Source organism: Ictalurus furcatus, chromosome 16 (assembly GCF_023375685.1).
Source record: "Ictalurus furcatus strain D&B chromosome 16, Billie_1.0, whole genome shotgun sequence".
Taxonomy (NCBI): domain Eukaryota; kingdom Metazoa; phylum Chordata; class Actinopteri; order Siluriformes; family Ictaluridae; genus Ictalurus; species Ictalurus furcatus.
Window position 1 is genome coordinate 257,037 of NC_071270.1, and position 21,715 is coordinate 278,751.

The 21,715-nt window shown below is 39.5% G+C and overlaps 3 protein-coding genes across 4 annotated transcripts in view; all 3 read right to left on the reverse strand.

Annotated features, from left to right (window-relative positions):
• The window catches only part of LOC128620229 (myosin-IIIb), a 33,853-nt gene extending 25,792 nt beyond the window's left edge, over positions 1–8,061 (reverse strand). Inside the window, exons 1-4 of one of the 2 annotated variants that reach the window (XM_053645019.1) lie at positions 7,668–8,061; positions 6,042–6,107; positions 4,334–4,464; positions 2,873–2,975 (exon numbers count right to left, since the gene is read on the reverse strand). In XM_053645019.1, coding sequence (XP_053500994.1) covers positions 2,873–2,975; positions 4,334–4,464; positions 6,042–6,107; positions 7,668–7,775 — 408 coding nt within the window. In that variant the 5' untranslated portion in view covers positions 7,776–8,061. The remainder of the gene's footprint in view (positions 1–2,872; positions 2,976–4,333; positions 4,465–6,041; positions 6,108–7,667) is intronic. The other variant, XM_053645018.1, reaches the window with a different exon arrangement.
• A 1,574-nt stretch (positions 8,062–9,635) lies between these two features.
• On the reverse strand, positions 9,636–15,119 carry wu:fb59d01 (uncharacterized protein LOC322379 homolog). Its single transcript, XM_053645020.1, has 6 exons — positions 14,975–15,119; positions 13,975–14,169; positions 13,045–13,209; positions 11,303–11,362; positions 10,185–10,263; positions 9,636–10,083 (listed from the first exon to the last, which is right to left on the reverse strand). Exons 1-6 carry the CDS (start codon positions 15,048–15,050, stop codon positions 10,026–10,028), a joined length of 633 nt encoding a protein of 210 aa, XP_053500995.1. The 5' UTR covers positions 15,051–15,119; the 3' UTR covers positions 9,636–10,025.
• A 2,950-nt stretch (positions 15,120–18,069) lies between these two features.
• On the reverse strand, positions 18,070–20,619 carry nxnl2 (nucleoredoxin like 2). The gene is made up of 2 exons (XM_053645505.1): positions 19,829–20,619; positions 18,070–18,539 (listed from the first exon to the last, which is right to left on the reverse strand). Exons 1-2 carry the CDS (start codon positions 20,128–20,130, stop codon positions 18,371–18,373), a joined length of 471 nt encoding a protein of 156 aa, XP_053501480.1. The 5' UTR covers positions 20,131–20,619; the 3' UTR covers positions 18,070–18,370.
• Positions 20,620–21,715: the final 1,096 nt, after the last annotated feature.

Sequence of the window (21,715 nt, forward strand, 5' to 3'; positions counted from 1 at the left end):
GTAGTAACCATGGTGAAGGTGAAGCTTCCTAAAGTTCTGAGGGACAACATTATTAAACAAACACTTGAATGGTAAAAACTAAAAGGCTACCGTGTCACAGCAAAGACCATAAACAGCTCAAGAACAGGTCAGATGAACTGGTTTGATAACATGCAAGTGGAAAGTTCATGGAACCATAAATAAATCACCCACAGATGTGTCATGCAAGATTTCAGAGCCTGTAAGACAACAGTTACAGAACACCAAGCAATAAACTCCACCCCAATGATTTCCATTCTATCACCTCACATCCATAAACGCCTCTGCTAAAAATACAAGCTCAGAGATGCAAGTCGAAAATTTTCAGATGAGCATTTAGACTCCTTTTGGAACAAAAGACGAAAGAATAATTCAGCAGTAAGTTAGCTTGCCGTGTTTGTACACCATACCAACAGTGGAGTACAGTTGTGAGAGTTGTGGCGCTCATCAACAAGAGAACGACCACAAAACATACAGCCAAATAAACTCCAAGAGTGCTTGGGTCTAATTATTTACAGTGGTGCTTGAAAGTTTGTGCACCCTATAGAATTTTCTACATTTTCTATATCTGCATAAATATGACCTAAAACTTGCTAATGTTAATGTTCATGAGTCCACCATCAGGAGAACACTGAACAACAATGGTGTGCATGGCAGGGCTGCGAGGAGAAAGCCACTGCTCTCCAAAAAGAGCATTGCTGCACATCTGCAGTTTGCTAAAGATCACATGGATGAGCCAGAAGGCTAATGGAAAAATGTTTTGTGGACAGATGAGACCAAAATAGAATTTTTGTTTTAAATGAGAAGCGTCATGTTTGGAGAAAGGAAAACACTGCATTCCAGCATAAGAACCTTCTCCCATCTGTGAAACATGGTGGTGGTAGTGTCAGGGTTTGGACCTGTTTTGCTGCATCTGGACCAGGACGACTCGCCATCATTGATGGAACAATGAGTTCTGAATTATACCAGCGAATTCTAAAGGAAAAATGTCAGGACATCTGTCCATGAACTGAATCTGAAGAGAAAGTGGGTCATGCAGCAAGACAACGATCCTAAACACACGAGTCGTTCTACCAAAGAACGCTTAAAGAAGAATAAAGTTCATGTTTTTAGAATGTCCAAGTCAAAGTCCTGACTTTAATCCAGTAGAAATGTTGTGGAAGAACCTGAAGCAAGCAGTTCATGTGAGGAAACCCACCAACATTGGGATGTGTGGACTGAGGAACAGGATAAAACTCCTCCAAGCCGATGTGCAGGACTGATCAACAGTTACCCCAAACGTTTATCTGCAGTGATTACTGCACAAGGAGTCACACCACATACTGAAAGCAAAGGGGCACATACTTTTTCCCCCCTCACAGAAATGTAATACTGGATCATTTTCCTCAATAAAAATGACCAAGTAGAATATTTTTGTCCCATTTGTTTAATTAAGTTCTCTTTATCTACTTTTAGGTCTTGTGGGAAAATCTGATGCTTCAGGACATATTTATACAGAAATGTAGAAAATTCAAAAGGGTTCACTAACTTTCGAGCACCACTGTATGGAGGATTTTGAAATTCCTTCAGAGGGAATATCTCACTTTAGGAAATTGAAGACTATTTGGACCAGAATACAACCAGAATGCTGCAAAAAAAAAAAAAAAAAGAGCTAAGAACATCTCACAGCTGTAATTGCCAACAATGCCTTTGCTGTTAACTTGACATTTCCTTGACAGGAAGTCTGTCTGACTGCAAACCTGACACCTCACTTCACTGTCTTGGCGAGCGAGTGATGACCTGTGTGCAAGCAATTCTGCTACTGGTGGAACAAGAAATACAAGTTAGCTCATAAGGGATCATATTTGCGCTACAAAAGCAAGGCCCATAAAAATGAATTCGTCTCCTTGAGCATTCGAGTGTGAAGGCGTATGAAAAGGCCACTGGATCAACATGCCTGGACCTTATGTACACTCGTTGTAATTTTGTAAACATTGTAGGGGCTGAAAAGCCACAGCATATCAAATGCAAATTCAACTGTATTCAATGCTGTTCGAGTTAAACAGTACACGTTGTCGCAAAATATTTCTTTACAGAAATACTGATGACATGACGAAGAGACCTTAAGACTCGAAACTGAACCCGTCCTCTTATGGATAATGGGAGTGTAAATTGTTACTCTTCTACAACTCTACACGATAAAGTTCAACAGCACTGAGTGCATTGAAAGGATGTTCAGGAGTTTGTACGCTTACAGCAGCAGTTGTTAGGTAGAACTCTACAATATCCATACGAGATCATTCAAGACCTGGACATAAACTGACAATCAAAACAAGGAAGTCCAAAGACGTGTGTTGTAGTCTGACTGGCATTTCCAAATGGTCTGTAGTGGGTGAATGTGTGTGCGATTGTGTCCTGTGATGGGTTGGAACCCAGTCCAGGGTGTCTTGTGCCCAGAGTCCCCAGGGATAAGCTGCAGTCTCCCCCACGACCCTGTGTAGGATAAGCGGCATGGAAAATATATGAATGGACGGATGGACAACAAGTGTGCTAACCCTGTACTCACCTCTTACCCAATCCTTACTAGCACTTCTTCTGTTGCACAACTTCTTCTCAACAAGGAAGAACTGATTACAGTGCGATTACTCATTATTCATTTTATTACCGTACTCAGTCTAACATCACGTCACACCCGAGTTCCTGTAAACACGTTTGGTTTTTTTTTTTTTTTTTAACTCACCAAGCCCATATATTATAGAGGTACAATAAAATCAGAGTACAAATTATGTGAATCAACTGCCGTCTCTTGCACAGCTTAGGTTTTGACGTGCAAACGACAAGGTTATATTCAAATAAGCGTGGCTGGATGACTTACCTGCAGGATCTGCTGCTCGAGCTGAGAGTTCGCTCGACAAAGCTCCATAAGCTGCCGCAATAAAAGCTTTGTGCTTTCAGTCTTTCCTGCTCCGCTTTCACCACTAAAGAGAAAATAAATAAAACAAGACTATAACTGAAGTTGATATCATGAAGCTTGAAGGTCATTCTTTGTATGTGTAATGCAACTTCCAGAAACATCCCTATATTTCATCCCAAATTTCACACAGCAAAGACCCTAAACAGCCTTTTTATTATCCGTCATCATGAACCAGACCGAAATTCCAAGACAGACTTTGAACCTTGCAGGTGTAGTTTAAAAAAAAAAAGAAAGAAAAAAAAAGAAAGAAAAAGAAAAAAAAAAGGGCATTTGATAAGCAAATACGCCAAGCCTGATGGCGCTCTGGACCACTTGACGTGTAAATCCAAATGTTTGAGTCAATTCTGTATAATTTGCATAACCAATGGAACTTGCAAATACACGCTTGTGACCACGAGGACGCACTGCTTCGACTTTCATTTAATCACACAGCGAAGAGCCACTAATTAAACACCTCTAATTGCTTTGCTAAACTGGGACATAATAAACACTGACTATAAATAGACTTCAGAGATAAAAAAATGATGATGATTTATTATTATGATGCCATCTTCCAGCACTTGCTTATAGGAAGATGATGAGTGAAATACATACACACAGGAACAACACCTTCTTTTTATGCTGATGACATTTAAAAAAAAAAAAAAAAAAAAAAAGGAGACTCTATATTTACATCCATCATCACGGTCATGCAAACATGAGCGTACAGGTGTCACACCCCATAGTTTACAGCCAAATCAATTTGTGCTCTGTCGTCGAGGCGATTATCGAGCTCCCTCCACCACACACAGATCACACACTCCTGTAACATACGCACACTCCCACCTCCTCATTCTTTCCAAGCGCCATGGTAACCAGGGAAGATGAAACCACTAAGATCATCTACTTGCTGTTAGAGTACTTTAACACCACGCAGGTTCAAATTCTTCACACTAATGTAACCATAGTAATAATCAAGAATTTAAAAAAATAAATACATTTTCAATAACTTCTTCCTCCCATTCCCTACAGCTCTAATTACAATGGTGTGTACACGACGCTACCATGTCTGACCCGTACAATCTGGAAAAATCATCAAAAAACAAAAAGCATCATCATCACATGCAAAGCTCTCAACGGATACACCGCAACCTGGAGTATCACCAGAAGTGGTCTACCATAAACCAGGAACACACTGTGCATAAAATTTTCCTCTGAATGTCTTGTTCTAGCTTGTCTATAGAGGAATGTCCTAATGTACCCTGACATGTAGAGTCGGGTCTGAGTGAAAACCAAATTGGATTACATCAAAAAAAGGGTTTGGACATGCTATACATTCAAATATGGTTTAAAAATACTGGTTCTGGATACAAAAACGCTCACCTGATGACGATGCACTGGTTTTTCGGCCCTGTGGCCAGACGGCCCAACATGGACTGGTATGCTCTGTCGGCTACAGCGAATATATGTGGAGGCAAAGCCCTTTTCTCATGGCATTTGTACTTCTCTGACACCTGAAAAGACATTTGTGTTATTGTTATTATTATTATTATTATTATCATCATCATCATCATTATTATATCTTACAGTAAGATCACTTTGGTTCTTTTTTCTAGATTATAAATGTTTCGGGTTTGTATTAAAAAAAAATATATATATATATATATATATATATATATATATATATATATATATATATATATATATATATATATCTCTCTTTGAAAAGATCATGCAAACAGGAACAATTTCCTGAAAACAGATGTTTTTATAACAAATATAGAGTAGCTCATATAAGTATACATTATTGTAAGTACCTGTATATATATATAAATAAATAAATAAATAAATAAATAAAATACAAAAAACTTTCCAGCATGTCCAAGTATTAATATGCGGTTGTTATTTTACTCAGTTAAAAGCATTAAAGATCATTCTTTTCTCAATTTCATCTTTTTTCCCCCCAGTCAACATGACGGAGCTGACACTTTGGTACCCGAACTGATCCGAGCAGCAAAGTTGACGGGACAATGATTTGATATCGTTACCATTTGATTACGTCAGATTTCATTGCTGTTGGAGAAACATAAATGTTGACGTTTGATCAGTGTTTCCAGGCACTTCACAGAGACTAAGTCCACTGTTATTCAGGACAGATTCCTGCCTGTACCGGGATTTTGTAGATTTTTCTCTGGGATGTACATTAATGACGTATTATTCATGTCAACACGGTTACTCTTAGTGTAACAAAATGGACAGAAGTGCTACCATTTCGGCTAATCGGTTAATAACAGCGTGGCTATTTAACAAAGGTCAGAAAGACTCAAGATTATGTTTATGATGTTCTGAACAACAATTAGAAACATTTTGTGCAGCAAAATCTGCCTCACAGCCAGTGTTTCTGGGATAGGCTCCGTATTAGAAGTCGACTGATACTGGATTGTACCAACAGCAATAACTACGTAGGGCGGTACCTGCTGATAAACAATTAATGATAGTTTTTAAAGTTGATACTGAATGAAAACATAACACTCAAAGTAAAATATCACTCTATTACAAAAATAAACAGTACTGACTATCATGAAAATGTACTGTACTTTTTGAAATGAAAAATATTAATATATTAACTACTAATAAATAAAGTAAATAAAAGATATACATCAAAAAGTAGCACTGCAAATAACAAATAAAAACACATATCCAAAATAAAATAATTAAAAAAAACACTTCAAATAACAACAAAATTTGTCAGTGATAGTTTCTATTTTGTCTCTAGAGGCCGCTCTCATACTGTATAACGACAGCGGACGCAACTGGGAAAAACTATCGGTGTGGATTTTTGCCTATAACCAATCAATTGTTTGTCAATGCTGATTAATCAGCAAAACCGATCAATAGGTCGACCTCTACTCCAGACCCACAGGGTCACTGATCAGGACCGAGTGCTTAGTGAAAAGTCAAACGTCACTGATAAGTTTGCTACCTTCCCTTCCCGAGGAGGAAGTAAATTCAAAATTTCAAGGTGACATAACTATAAAAAAAAATAAATGCTTGGCTAAAATAAACCAAATCTTGTTATGACTGTTATTACCTCTTTTCCATAGAGTGGGAGTTGCTTAAAAGGGTTCACAGCGACCAAAATGTCCCCGATATAAGTCTGTAAGAGAGGAAAAAACACGGTGACAAGCAGGCTTGGGGAGTAAAGAAACAAACAACCAAAAAAAATAATGGTAACTAATCCGTTACAGTTACGTCAAGAAACAAAGTAATCACATTACACCTACATTTTGTAAAAAATAAATAAATAAAAATTAAAAAAATTAAAAAGGGGGGGGGGGGCGGGGGGTTCTATCAGAATTACAACTGTTCTTCATTTAAAACCAAAGAAATGAATCTTTTGACACAATACAGACAGCTGCTTGATTATAGTTCGGGTTCTCTCTCACCAGTCCTGACTCACGTGAGCAACTCCTGGTGCAGGCGCTAATACATTCTGCACAAAGTTAATTTGGTAGAAATTGTTCTCTGAAATGCTTTTGTTAGGGTGATCGTACGTCCTCTTTTTCCTGAACACGTGCTCTTTTTCAGACCTTAAAAAGGCGCCCGGCCGGGATTTCTAAATTTGAGAAAATGTCCGGGATTCGGCTTTAGTTGCATTTTGATGTGTTTATGGTGTAGCACTGAGTCATGTGTGTGCATATTCACATCGCTTTAACCCTCTCTGTAAATCCCACCTTCTCACACACCAAATGGTCGATTGTAAAAGGCTTGCAGCAGACTGGCCAAATTCCTGCCTCTCCACCGTTATCCTCCTCTCAGTGAACGCTCAGGTGAAGCGATGTTCTGTACGGCATAAACAGTTGCTTGACAATAGCAGCAAATGACAGCGGTCCTGAATCGAAACAACGCCCCTGAGTCCATATAAGATCATTTTTAATGTCATGTCATCGCATTGCTTCGTATTAGACGGCCATTCAAATGTGTAAACGATGGCAGAAGATACACTCGTGTATCAAATTTTCTTTTGATTGTCATGGAATAAAATAATATAGGAACAAAAAAAAAAAAAAAAAAAGTACAACGTGGGCAGAGTGAAACCAATTTTATTTATAAATATTTATGTGATGCTAATAGTGCGTCTTTTTCACTGTATTAAAGTCTGCATTCATAGTCACACTGTTTTGAACACCATCAAGAATACAGTCACATTACAGTGATGTAATGTTACGCGCATCACTGACCATGGTCTTTTATTTATTTATCTATCTATCCATTTATTTAAAACAAAATATTGGACATGTTTTTACGCTCTAAAATTAGCTCGAAATAAAAGTATTTGAGCTCATAGTGCTTTTCTCTTGACTTTATTTACATATGTGACCTTGAACTAATCCAAAAGTAATCAGATGACATGACTTTCATATTGTGAGACTTGGATTATGTTTCTGATGACATTTTTTGGTAACTGTAAGAGAATATATTTTAAGGTCACCCTCCCAGCCCTGGTGACAGGTCACAAAGCAATGCTGTCAGTCCTGCTGGAGTTCAACACTTCTGCTGTGACTCAGAGCACTAACCGATACCTCACTTCAAACGCAGATAAAAACACAGTTAAAAAGAAATCCTGTGGTGATGAAACCTCAGAGACGAACGAAACAGTGAAGCATATTTATTTATAAATAAACATGCGAACTCAGTAACATGGAGAAGTACTTACATAGATGTGACTGTGGCTGAATCGTCCAGTCAGTGACTCGAGTAAACTCTTCTCGTCCAAATCCGACAGAGTCGCCAGGTCCTCCTGAACATGTCTTTGTTCCTCCATGGTTCCTTCAAGTACCAAAAAAGATGCTTAAAACGCTTAAAACTGGATGGCGGAACAGCTTTGTAACGCCATGGGTTCAGTACGTGTGCTCTACTGGCTCCTTTCAGGTTCCTAACCAACTCACTACACCTTATTTAGAGCCTCCGCCCCCAGCGCCACACGCCATTTAACCCTCACCTACCCGGATGCAGAAATTAGCTCATGCTAATGTTTGCTCAAAAAGGGTCGCTAGACGTCACGGGCTAATTTGCATATTCATTAGACCGTCCGGCTCATTTGCATATCAAATGGTGTGATGTGAAGATTTTCTGAAGACATTAGAGGTTTAAAGGGGCGTTTGCTGGACTGTTTGTCATCCGGGTTCTGAGCCCAGATTCTTCTCCTTTAAAAATCTTCTAAAACATTTTATTTTTTCATGCATGTGAGAAAACAAAATGTGAAAATTGGACAAAAAGTCTGATTTATCATAAAACTGGCCTCTGGGACAAAATTTTTTGGCTATCTAACACGAGACTAGGCTAGTTTGGTCTCCGCACAAGACCTGCCATTTTGAAGATGCTCTAGACCCAGTAATCTAGCCCTGGGGCTCCCAAACTTTTCCAGGGCAAGGCCCCCCAAATGGCATTAACATTCGACTGAGGCCCCCCTTTTGCAAGATGTCTTTAAAACACATTAAAAATACAGACTTCTGAATATATCCCCTTTTTTTATTGATAATTACATCTTTACATTACATTACATTAGGAATTCATTGTGTGTGTGTGTGTGTGTGTGTGTGTGTGTGTGTGTGTGTGTGTGGTTGTCTGAGAGTGAGAAAGAGAAAACATACTAGTGGGAGGGATGGGCTTGGTGACTCAGACCAAATTGTTGAGGCCCCCTGGTGGCCCCCACTTTGAAAACCACTGATCTAGCCATCCCAATGTGGCCCTTGTCAAAGTCGCTCAGATCCTTCAGATTTGTCCTGCTTCCAACACGTCGACTGTGATAACTTTGATTTGACTGTGATTGTTACCCAGATGAGGACGGGTTCCCTTCTGAGTCGGGTTCCTCTCAAGGTTTCTTCCTCTTAAAACATCTTAGGGAGTTTTTCCTTGCCACCGTCGCCACTCAGTGTAAATTGTAAAAAGTGCTATTGTAAAAAGCGCTATACAAATAAAATTGAATTGAATTGAATTGAATAACTGATCCCCACTTGCTGCCCAGTATATCCCACCCCATGACAAGTGCCACTGTAACAGGATAATCAATGTTATTCACTTCACCTGTCAGCAGTTTTAATGATATGGCTGATGGGTGAATATCTGTCACTCACTGAAAAGATGTGATTAGTGTTTCAACAGAATTTATGTATGAAGTTGCTAGCTTTGTCACTAGGCTCTTTTTTTGAGTCTAGAAATTTGCCAAATCCAGCAGCAGGTTTGCAACACTTCCCAAATCAGAAATGAATGTCTTTGGCTTCGTTACACATACTGTACAATAGCTAAGGCCTTCTCCAATTTACATTACCGTGCAAGTCTCAGGCACATATAATGAAACGCATTATAAAGAAACTTCTATAATGAGCACGAATAAATAGCTGTATTCTGCATTCATGCTTCGATGTAGACTACGCTGGTCACATTCAAGGTTCCTAATAATTGCGACACGTTTTGAGTGCCATATTAACAGAATGCTGACAGATTTAAACACAACAATAGTGCAACACGGTGAATTCTGTCAAAACGCTGAGGCTGAGAAACACAATACTGTGCTACATGATTCCACGTCTATGAAATACAGATTTCTTATTAAATACTGAAAACAGTTCTTAGGAAATATATACATTTGTGATGCACACGAGGTAAAATAAAACAGTAATAAAACAGTTCACAAACTTTATTTTTTAGGTAAAAACAAACCCTTATTCTAAAGATATTACATCATACAGAACTTTACTGTTGAACAATACATTTACAAGTGTTGCAGCAGTTAAATTAATCTAACATTTCTAATTCTAAAACCCAAATTAGACTCATTTACCAAACTAATGCTGTGCTATTTTTCCATATGAAGGCAACTTTCTATTATAGTTTTTATTGGGGTTTTTACACCAGCATATAGCACATAATGAACAGCTACGATTTATATTTCTCATGAAGTATCCAGTTGGATAATAAAAAGGTCATACAAAAGAACACACACACACACACACACACACACACACACACACACACACACACACACAAAGCTCTGGCCTTCTGTTTGTCTAGCTCATCTCAGCTCAACATCAGTTGTGGGCACTTTCTTCATGTTGGTATGTTTCGCTTTCCTGTTGATAAAAGAAACATCCAGAGTTCAGTTGAAGTAAGCAGTCGTATGTGCACTGGCACTGTTTCTGCAGTTGAATTCATTGTTTATGATGAAACTCACCTTTGGACCACAAATAGTGCAATAGTAGCAACCATTGCCACGGCAAACACAACACCTCCCAGAATGCCCACAATCAAACCTGGTAAAACACAAGCACACACACACACACACACACACACACACTTTATATTTGCTGAATATATAAAAACACACATATCCTTACATGTACATGTCTAAATGCACATCTATTGTATATACTTGGCTCCCGAGTGACGCAACAGAAAAGCATTCTCCCCACGGAAGCTACGAGTTTGAATCCTAAAGATGTCGCAGCCATCCACGGTCGGGGGTCTCGGGGTCAAAACTGTCCCTGGCAAAATTGTCTCCCTGTCAATCACAGCGACACTAGCCAAGCACGGGCGTCTGTGAGGTATATATATACGGGTGTGTATGCGGAAGAGGGCAACGCTGCATGAGCGGTTTGATCTGGTTGTCTGGCTTCACGTGTCTCAGAGGAAACATGTATTAGCCTTCATCATAACTGGTTGGTAGCTGTTGTACAATAGGGGAGAGCTGGGGGGGGGGGGGGGGTTACAGGCAAATAACCAAATGGAGGAGCAAATGGCAAAAAAAAAAAAGGGGGACAAAAATTCCTCCATCGATGGCCTGATTCTGTAGAGGTTTTGTTTACCGCACAAAGACTGGATACAGCTTAAGTGAAAAAAACTAATGAACTAAGGACATTTCTTGATCTCTTCCTTTAGAATTTAGACAAATGGAGATTTTCCAAACAGGAATTTGGGCATTTTGAAGAAAAACTTTTTAAATTTCAGAGACTCTTTTGGTGGGATTTAGGTATGAAAATCAGAAAAATAAAGCTGCGTCGATAGTTAAATGGTGTACGAGAATGTCTTTCTGTTACATTGACTGACTTTACATCTACTACCTCAAACCTAACACCAATTATTAAACGATGCTTTTAATAATTATTAAAATGAATCCAGACTGCCTGGACTGCGGGGGGCGTGGTCAGGCTGTAGTCACAAAATGACACCATCATGATGGGCGTGGTCATGTGAGGACTACTTGAGGAGCACTACTACCATCAACTAGCATCAAAATTCTCCTAAATATGTTAGAAATTAGGGATTATTTACTGAGCTGATTTGTACACTCACCCATGTCCACCGTTTGCTCATCAGGATTAGAAGCTTGTCCAAAAGTCCTTCCAGACCTTGCTGTAATATACAAAATCGTTACAGTTTTTTTTTGTTTTTTTTTGGGGGGGGGGGGGGGGGGGTAGTTGCTCACATCCAAAATCTATTACTGTAGATTTATCTTATTTAAATTTATATTTGCAGATGTCTATTACTACACGGTGTGTGAACACAAGAAGCCATCTGTTTTCACATACAAGTTACAACAGTAGTGAGTTTCGGATGTAGCGTTGCTTGCAGCGACCTCTAGCGGACACGACTAGATAAAATCTGGATAAAAACTTCACAAATTACATTTTGTTGGTACATTTACTGATTATTATTTCACTCTAAAGACCCTCTCAAGAGGAAGACAGAAACGTGTGTTGGAATATCACTGTTTAATCAAGAAAAGACCTAAAAAAAAAAGAGAATTGCCATTTTTCAGTAAAAAAATTCTACTACGACAATAAACAGTGTTGTTGGAACATTCCTCTGTAACATCCTTCTAACTGGGTTCTGGAATGAAAATTCCAGTCATGAATGCAGATCATCTAGAACCTGCGATTTTTGGTTTTCAATATAGCTGGGGAAGCAGATTTTGAGAAAAATGTTGTTTAATGCGTTTCCAGTGTAGTTAGTTGGGTTTATAAAAGAACTCGGCATAATAACACACAAACTGACACGTGTATAGTGAAATAAGATTTTCAAGGAGATCATTGTGTTAAGTGGACGGAATTTAATGCCATCTTCAAAATTGCTTCAAAAAAGTTGGAACAAACATTGTTCTGTTGAGTTTTGATATTTGTTTTAAGATTAAACTTGTTCTCGATGCAATATTATCCAAAAATCTGAAAAATGCTTGACCATTTCTAACTATAGTGTCTTGCCCTAACTTGCAGCACTCTTGTTGTGAATTTTGGCCCATTCAATTCAGTAAGTACGGCCTTGTGTACCTGAACACCTTAAATATGTACCGATGTAAATATGTTCTAGAGGTATGAGGGGTTCAGCCCCAGAGGCCTCACTTACCCTAAAATGTTTTCACATTGGAGGTTTAATCACGGCAAACCCTTATGAGTATCAGGATTAGCTGATGTCTAAAAAACAATGCTGGTTTCTCTCAGATTGATGTTAGTCACCTACAGTAAAGGTACATTAATAAATACATTTTTTTCTATAATAAGGCTGAAACGCTACACATTACCTGAAAAAATCTTATTCTTCCTTTCACAGGGCAAATAATAAACATATTTACCAATAACGTGTTTATTTAAATGTAGACTGTGGAAAGCTGCTGTCTTATCTGTCTGCTATCAGCATTACTGCTGCCTGACCTGTCTAAAATGAACAATAAGAATATAAAACATAAATAGCTATATGCTGCACATTTACAAAGTAAGGAACGTTTTATTTGTTCATATGGCACGGATAAACCTTCATTGAATTTAGGACTGTACGTATTTTTATTTGTTTTGTACAGGTCTTCATAACGCTTGTAATGTGGCATGACCCTGTCAGGTTAGTTAACACACACTCTGTGCATGTGAGAAGTTTCTAGAAGCTTCTAGACGTGAACATACACGGTGCTTATGTTTAATGTTTAACTTCAATAAACCGAACGGAGCAGTCCTCTGTACACCATAAAAAGGCGACAATGGCTTAGTCATATAAGGCAATATAAATACAGAATAATGAGAAAACATGAAGAGAAGAGAACTGACCTCGACACGTGCTTTCACAAGCTTCTTTACTCTCAAATTGGTTGCCATTTCCTTGACAGCCTCCATAAAGAAACAGGCGGCAGACCTTCTCCTCTTTGCTGTAGTAAAACCTTAAAAGTCTGGCAGAACAACTGCCTGGGTCCATGTCTAAAGTGCACACTGCATCTGAGTGGATATAATATCCAAAGCACAGCATCAGAATCTGATTATCCACAGCGCTAATAAATATTCAGTGTGATAAGTACTGAATAAAACATGATGAGGTATGCTGTTATAGGAAAAATAACCAACGAAGATGTGGTGATAATGTTTTATTGCGGAATGTTTTATTCCTCTTATACCACAGCAGGTTGCCAATGATGACATTTTTCTACATTTATAATAGAACGACAGGTCATACTTTTTAAAATAAAATCAATTTCTTGTTATATTTAACGTTGTGGAACATCTAGGAGGCAAGTTCTTGTTATCACATAGGTTATACAAGTGGCTCCTTCAGCAGCATCTCTTTCTCTCTCACGTGTTAATAAGGCAAGAACATGTCACGTTACAGAGAGAACGAGAACGTGCAAAGTTCCCTGCTTGCCACTGAATGCTACAAAGCGCTGACATCGGAGACTCCTTCCATCAACGTTAAATAAACAGCTCCTTCACCATATCAACGAATTCTTAAATAAAATCACACTGTGAACTTGTTTATTTTTAGGTTAGGTAGCTAGGTTTAAGTAGCTACAAATCTCTTAGAACAAGCTGTTACTATAGCAACAACAACGTAGCACGAGTGTATGAATAGAAACCCTGTGATTTGCCTTGGAGCCGGGACTACAGTCAGTGCTGCTGTTACAGAAAATTAATCAACGCCATCTGACCAATCAGAATCAAGAATTCAAAACCGATGTGCTTTAAAAGATTTTAGGAGCAAGGTTTTACCTCCTTCTGGATACAGCTCACGATACTGTGAGGAACATTTTTCCAGGCACTGCATTTCGGTGGTGAACCGGTTGCTGTTGCCGCCCTCTCCTTTGTAGAAGAAGGGGATGCAACGTTGGATTTTCTCGTCGTAGTAGAACTGCAATGTATTTTCTTTCCCAGTACCTTCGTTCATCATTTCAGTGCAACCTGGATCTGCGCAATAACATTATCGTCATAACACATTAGGTTTTTAAAGCATTTTTTTTATTATTTCAGCCATTTTCTACCAAATTATAAATCAATCCATCCATCCATCCATCTTCTATACCACTTTATCCTTTTCAGGGTCACGGGGAGCCTGGAGCCTATCCCAGGGAGCATCGGGGACAGGGTTAGGGTACACCCTGGACAGGGTGCCAATCCATCGCAGGGCACAATCACACACACTCATACACTACGGACACTTTGGACACACCAATCAACCTACCATGCATGTCTTTGGACTGGGGGAGGAAACCGGAGTACCCGGAGTACCCCCCCACAGCACGGGGAGAACGTGCAAACTCCACACACACACAGAGCCACGGGAATCGAACCCCCGACCCTGGCGGCGTGAGGCGAACGTGCTAACCACTAAGCCACCGTGCGCCCTCTACCAAATTATTTTTGGCCATAATTGTCTGCCAATGGTATTACAATAGCAAATGTTCTTTGAAGCATTTTAAATTCGTTTTAAACTTCCACGCAGGGTGCATTTCCGCCTCCGCCCAGTGTTAATGGGACAGGCTCCGGATCCACCATGAACATAACCAAGATAAATGACTGAAGATGAACAAACAAATAAAGGAATATACAGTATATAGTAGCTATGCTAGATCATTTATAAATAAATAAACAGGAAATGGATTTCCTCATAAGAATTTAGCCCCTCAGGGATTTTCTTTTCTTCAACATAACGATGGCAGACAATCAAGAAATCAGAAACACCATCATCTGTGAAGTCGGTGAAACAACTCACGTTTTTCATCTAATTCCTGCGCGCCTGCACACATGATCCCCATCAAGAAGAATGGAAAATAAAGTCTAGAAACCATTTTGTGTCCAAGATTCAAGCAGCTCCTCTTTGTGCTCCTGTGAGTACTGTTATATCCTGAATTTCTGAACCTCTGTCCAAATGATGGCCTTTAGACTCTTTATCAGCGCTGCAGGTTTTATGGCCTGGGTGTGCGCGTCTCACCGAAAGCAATTCTACAGTTTCAGTCATAAAATAAGGAACTGACTGTGATACAAACACCGTTTGACTATTTGACTTAGCAGAAACTCTAACCCTGTATCTCTGATTCTGCTTTTCCAAGTATGATTGTTGGGAAATGTTAAGATTTAGTTTTTGTGAATTAGCGTGTGTATATTGTGCATGTGTAGGCCAGGTGGATGTTTCCATTAATGTTGTGATCATTTCCCTTCAAAAGTGGAAAAACTGTCCTAATGAGAATGAGCTTCTGAGTCACCAAAATCATAAAATTCAGACACGCCCATAATTACCCAACAGAAACTGAAGTGAAGACAATAACGTGACTCGTTAACTGGAACGGATTAATCAAACCAGGAAACGTCATTTGGTTAGTAATGTTCTTGAATGATGTCAATCATGCGACAGCAGCACAAGGCTGGCGCACAGGTCAAGAACTTCAGTTAATGTTCACATCAAACGTCAGAACAGGGAGAAAATGTGACGTGATCTCTGTGACTTGGTTAATAACCGTGGTGTGGTTGTTAGTACCAAATGGGCTGGTTTGAGTATTTCAGAAACGGCTGATCCCCTGGGGTTTTCAACACAGCAGTCTCTTGAGATTACACAGAATGGTGCAAAAAACAAAAAACAGACCTGTGAGCAGCAGATCAGAGCTGCTTCCACCCCTGCTGAACACCCCCCACCCCCCCATAGAAACCATTACAGAAATTCTAATGGTTTCCACTACAAATCATTAACAAATGTAGTGTGTTTTGAGCCAAATTCTATTAAGATTTAATGCTTTCTACTGGTTTCCATTAGACATAAACATGCCACCAATAGAACCCAAAACATTACCAGTAGAGACCCACAAGGACCATTATAGTTTCCATTACAGCCAATTCAATTCCCAATATAACCATTAAAACCATTAGAATTTCTGCAATGGTTTCCATTGTTTTTTTCATCAGGACACGATTGGCTGATTAGATAAATGCATGAATGCGCAGGTGTTCCTAATAAAGTGGCTGGTGAGTTTTGCATTAGACTTATTACTGAGAGAATCATAGCACTGTGTTTCCTTCTTCCTGTTTTTCCATAAAACCTATCGTGTGTTTCTTTGGGATGCCATTTTTCTTTTGTGTTTGCCTCCTTGGTTCGAGACCATAACCCTTCCCGTTCATACTGTTTTATGGCTCCGAGCACTATTATTTCCTTTTTATTAAACATCATCTGCTCTGGTTTCTCTCTGGGTGGAGGTTCGCATGTTCTCCCAGTGTCCACATGAGTTTCTTCTGGGTTCTCCCCTAGGTGTGAATGAGTGTGTGTGTGTGTGTGTGTGTGTGTGTGTGTGTGTGTTGCCCTGCAATGGACTGGAGTGCCATCCAGGGTGTATTCACACCTTGTACTCAGTGTTCCTGGGATAGACCCTGGATTCTACCATGACCTATAACCATGGTAAAGCAGTTACTGAAGATGAATGAAGGAATGAATCTGCATTATAAGTGTACAGTTTTGTTAACTACACATGGTTCAGCCATACAATAAAACAAAATCATGTACACATGCCATGTTCTAACAAAAAAGACTCCATTGTAAAGATTTTATGTGGTTGAGATTATAAGCGTGTAATAATAATAATAGTTATAATACATTTACTGTTGCGTTATCGCCCTCCAGTGGATAAAATGCACAGTGCTATCTTGGTTCAGAGCCAGACAGCTCAGTGGTTAAAATTCTACGCTAGTCACTGGAAGATTGCACTAGAATTCAAATCCAAGGCCGAGCCCTTGAGCTCGGCTTTCCCTTACCACAAAGCTCTCATGGATGTTTTTACAGAAAACTTCACCATAGCAGCGGTTGTACGTTTTTGTTCTTATGTTAAGAGTTTAAGAGAAGTTAAAGTACGTGGAGTAAGCAGTTTGCCTACAACAATCACAAAAAAACTCCACGAAATCCTGTACAGACTGTCTGAATGTTAATTTTACCATCTATAGTTATGGTGTTCCATAACTTCTATCACTTACTTTACAGCAGCTAGCTATTATGTGAAGCGGCTGCTATGCCCATACTGTGTAAGTCGTTACTCAAGAAAGTATAACATATATTAGAAAGGTCACGTTGATCAGTCCATACCGGATTTTCAGGCAAAAAATGCTTTATTTTGCTGCGGCTTTTTTCAAAAATTTATGATGCAATTCTTGAGTTTTTTGTAGTAAAAATAATTCGACTGGTGAAATCGCAGTTACACTAAATATTTTTGCGCGGTCTTTCAGTGATGTTTGTTTATAGACGAGACTTCGATGCTTCGATGTTCGATGCAGACGAATCGAAGAGGACTTTAGCTGAACGAGCGTTGTGATCACGTCACATGGCGAGTCTTGGCCCAAATCTGCGGTCATTTTGAAAAATGGCAAGCTCCTCCGAATATTGTGGAGTTTGCTCGATTTTGTGTTCATTTCTGCAATCGCAAAATACTGAGTAATGTAAACCTGCGATTTCAATTACAGCTGACACGACGGTCAGACTTTCAACACCTTCTGACCAATCAGATTTGAGAATCCAACAATGTTTCGGTGTAAATAGAGGTAAACAGATTGTATATGAGAACCAGATATCTGTGGGAAGCAGAACAGTGTCACGTTCGTCCATTTCGTCCAACATGGAATCGCTATCTCTTTTTAGCAGGAAAAGGTACTCATTTGGAAGAAAAATCCTAAAGTACCCTCTCGAGACTGCTTTACTATAAATAATAATAATAATAATAATAATAATAATAACAACCTTCTTGTAGTCACTGAATGGCTTAAGTATGTGTTTTGCAAACTTCTGGCACAGCAGATGACAGCGGGGGGGGGGGGGGGGGAATGACTCTCTCAGGAATACATCACAGTGTTTTAATGAATCGCAGGGGAATCTGAAGCACCATGACAATGCTAGACATAAAACAGTCCCTGAGTACCAGTGTAGTCCTCAATACAACACACACTCATCCGCTGTCCTACAACTGAGGAAAACTTCTCCTCATATAAACACAGCAAAATAAATAAACTTAAAAGTAGGAAAAGCATTTCAGAAGTATTCTAAAGCATATTTATTTAGTGTCCAGACCTCCTACTGTTAAAGTGCGGGATTGCAACATTTCTTCGCTAGCCCGTTGCACAAGAAAACTAACTCGAATCACTAGCATTTGAAATTCTGGAAGATCTCGGCCACTTCCAGCCAGTTCCTGAAGCAGGCCAGGCCCTGATCTCGGATCTGCTTCCTGCCTTTGTCCGTGATCACCTGCCCGCTCTCCTTCACGATCACCAGCTTGGGCACGGCTGTGATGCTGTACCTCTTCTTCAGCTCGCTGAAGTCAAAAAGAAAGAAACACACAGAACATTTGGAAAGACAACTGAGCACTGCAATGTGGAAATGTGAAAAGATAAGTAATGATATTTCCTTTACAAAAAAACCAAGATAAATTCAGAGCGTTTTTAAAGCACAGTCACACCAAGAACACACGAGAGTGCTACTCACGGGTGCACAAATATTCTAGCAATTTTTAAAAACTTTAATGCTGCACTCAGTTGTAGATATTAATTCTAATGTACTACTTTTCACTGTGCGTAATTCTCCCCCTCACTCCAGTGTTCTTCCCCGTTCCTTCCTTTTAAAAACCTGCTTTTCTTTCTTTCATTTTTCTTCTCTTCTATTTCTTTTCCCCTCTCGGATCCATTCGCGTTTCGCCGCCAAGTTGTTTCCCATTTGTAAATGATTCATTTGCACTTGGCAAATGTGTAATAATCTTGTTGATTATTTTTCCTCCTAAATTCATCTACTTTTCTTTCTCTCTTTTCCTTTTGTATCTTTCTGGGTTTTTCACCGCTGTTTTGCTGCCAAATTGTGTGTTTCCTTTTGTTTTTATGGCCACGTGCATGAAAATCTTTTTTCCTGTGCTTCAGTTATTTACTTTTTGTTTCCTTCTGCTTTTCTTTCTTTCTTCCCCTTCCGTTTATCCTCTTGAATTTGTTGACAAATTGTGTCATTTAAAAAAAAAAAAAAAAAAAAAGATTTGTGGGTGGGAACATACACTTACATACATATATTTATTCATAATATTTTATTTTCCAAAGTTATTTTTCTTCTAGTTTTCTTTTTTCCTCTCCCTTTTCTTTCCTTAGTTCTCTCTCTCTCTCTCTCTCTCTCTCTCTCTCTCCATCATTATGATGAAGTGCAAGACTGATTTATTCACTCCTCGAGGTCAACATAAACTTGCACTTAGTTTATCAAGCAGCTATCACAGAAATAAAACCTGTCATGCATGCAAGGATGGATGGATGGATGGATGAATGGATGGATGAACGAATGGATGAATGGATGGATGGATGAATGGATGGATGAACGAATGGATGAATGGATGGATGAATGGATGGATGAATGGATGGATGAATGGATGGATGAACGAATGGATGAATGGATGGATGGATGAATGGATGGATGGGCAGACAGATGATAGATATCAGGCTATTTTTAACCCTAATCCTCCACTGAGTGTTGGATAAACCTCTTATAAGGCAGAACCCATGCATGAGAGCTGCACACACACACACACACACACACACTGCTGCAGGGATGTGAGTAACTGCACATACTCACTGCTTGTACTGGTCGGTCCAGGGCAGCGCGAGCCAGTCCCCGTGCATGTCGTGATAATATTCCTCCATGTCCTCGGCGGATTTATCCGAGGATATGAAAACGATTTCGAACTGAGCAGGAGGCTCGCTCTCTTCCACCAGCTCGGTGTAGAAATCACACAGCAGCGGGGTGAAGTCGCGGCACGGAGGACACCATCCGGCGGAGAAATACAAACCGACCACTTTATTACGCAGCGCCTCTTCCGGGTCCACCGCTTCTCCCGCTTTATTCAGCAGCGCGCGCCCCGAGAACACTTCCGCCATCACCGGAGAAATAAATAATAACCACCTCTAATAATAATAACCTCTCTCTCTCTCTCTCTCTCTCTCTCTCACACACACACACACACACGCACCTGTCCCGAAATGTGTCAACAACTCATTCAGCAGAAAGAAAAGTTAACAAACCCTCTTCAAAATGGCTCTTTAACCTCTATATAATCTTTCCAGTGAACAAATATATTAGTTCTAGTTCTAGAAACTTCCGGACACTTTCTGTGAAATAAATAAATAAATAAACAAACAAACACCAGCTCGGATCAAAGGACTTCAATTTTCACCGCAAGGATAAAGGATAAACTTCCTAAGACCCGCCCAATATGCAAATCATATCACTCATCAGCACCAATCAGCGCTCTCCAGGAACTCCAAGCTACAGGATGGTGGTTGCCAGGTGAGATTAAACCCCGCGGCAGTGGTGTCTTTAAAACCCTGGTTCTCACGCTTCTATGATCCGGGGATTTTCCCGTGTAAAGCATAGCCGTTTATAATTTAATTATATTCAAGCGCTCTTACATTCTCGAATCTGATTGGTCAGAAGGTGCGCATTGTTTTCAGCTCGGAAAGTAGTTCCGGCTGTAACATAGGTTAACAATACGTTAATATTCATGCGCTCGTTCTAATACGTTATTGTTTCTATAGTAACAGATCACGCTCAGGAACTTGTAACGCGGATGCGCCACATAAAAAAACGTGTTGTTTAACAAACAAAGTAAAACGTATAAAACCAGTAAATGTTTTTGTTAGGAGGCGTTTAATGAATATTTATGGCAGGAGTCTCAGGTGAAGAATCTTTAGGACAGAGGACTTTCGGGTTTCTTAGCAACATGATGTTAACTCCAGTAGAGACAGAAAGAGAGGAATCAACAGTTTGGAGCTGCTATAACATACAGTGGTGCTCGAAAGTTTGTGAACCCCTTAGAATTTTCTACATTTCTGCAATAAATATGTCCTGAAACATCTTCAGCTTTTCACACGAGTCCTAAAAGTAGATAAAGAGAACTTAATTAAACAAATGGGACAAAATATTATACTTGGTCATTTATTTATTGAGGGAAAATGATCCAATCTTACATATCTGTGAGTGGCAAAAGTATGTGAACCTTTGCTTTCAGTAATCTGGTGTGACCCCCTTTTGCAACAATAACTGGAACTAAACGTTTCCGGTAACTGTTGATCAGACCTGCACATCCGCTTAGAGGAATTTTAGCTTGTTCATCAGTAGACCATGGGTGTCCAATCTTATCCGGAAAGGGCCGGTGTGGGCGCAGGTTTTCATTCCAACCAAGCAGGAGCCAAGTCCTGCCCTTTGTCCTCAAGGTGGCTGCTACTTGTATTTGCATCAATCAGAACCTCGTCGTATTCACAAATGTGGATGACCATCTACAGAGCCAAAAGGGGAAGATGATGATATAACGCTCTGCAAGGATGAACAGGAGTCTGCAGGAGCATGATTGTTGTTGAACAGAACCTTAATCAATCTATTAATAAACAGCATTTTACTTTCACTAAGATACTGGGCAAAGCACAAAATAGAAACCATTTCAGACAAACGCAAATTCCACACACA

Bases quoted from the DNA above. Each gene is read 5' to 3' on its own strand.
- wu:fb59d01 (XM_053645020.1), bottom strand. From the start codon at position 15,050: ATGGTTTCTAGACTTTATTTTCCATTCTTCTTGATGGGGATCATGTGT. The intron at 14,170-14,974 runs GTGAGTTGTTTC...GTTATTGCGCAG, and splicing joins GCAGGAATTAGATGAAAAAC to ATCCAGGTTGCACTGAAATG. The intron at 13,210-13,974 runs GTAAAACCTTGC...ATATCCACTCAG, and splicing joins TGAGCTGTATCCAGAAGGAG to ATGCAGTGTGCACTTTAGAC.
- nxnl2 (XM_053645505.1), bottom strand. From the start codon at position 20,130: ATGGCGGAAGTGTTCTCGGGGCGCGCGCTGCTGAATAAAGCGGGAGAA. The intron at 18,540-19,828 runs GTGAGTATGTGC...TTTTGACTTCAG, and splicing joins TGGACCGACCAGTACAAGCA to CGAGCTGAAGAAGAGGTACA.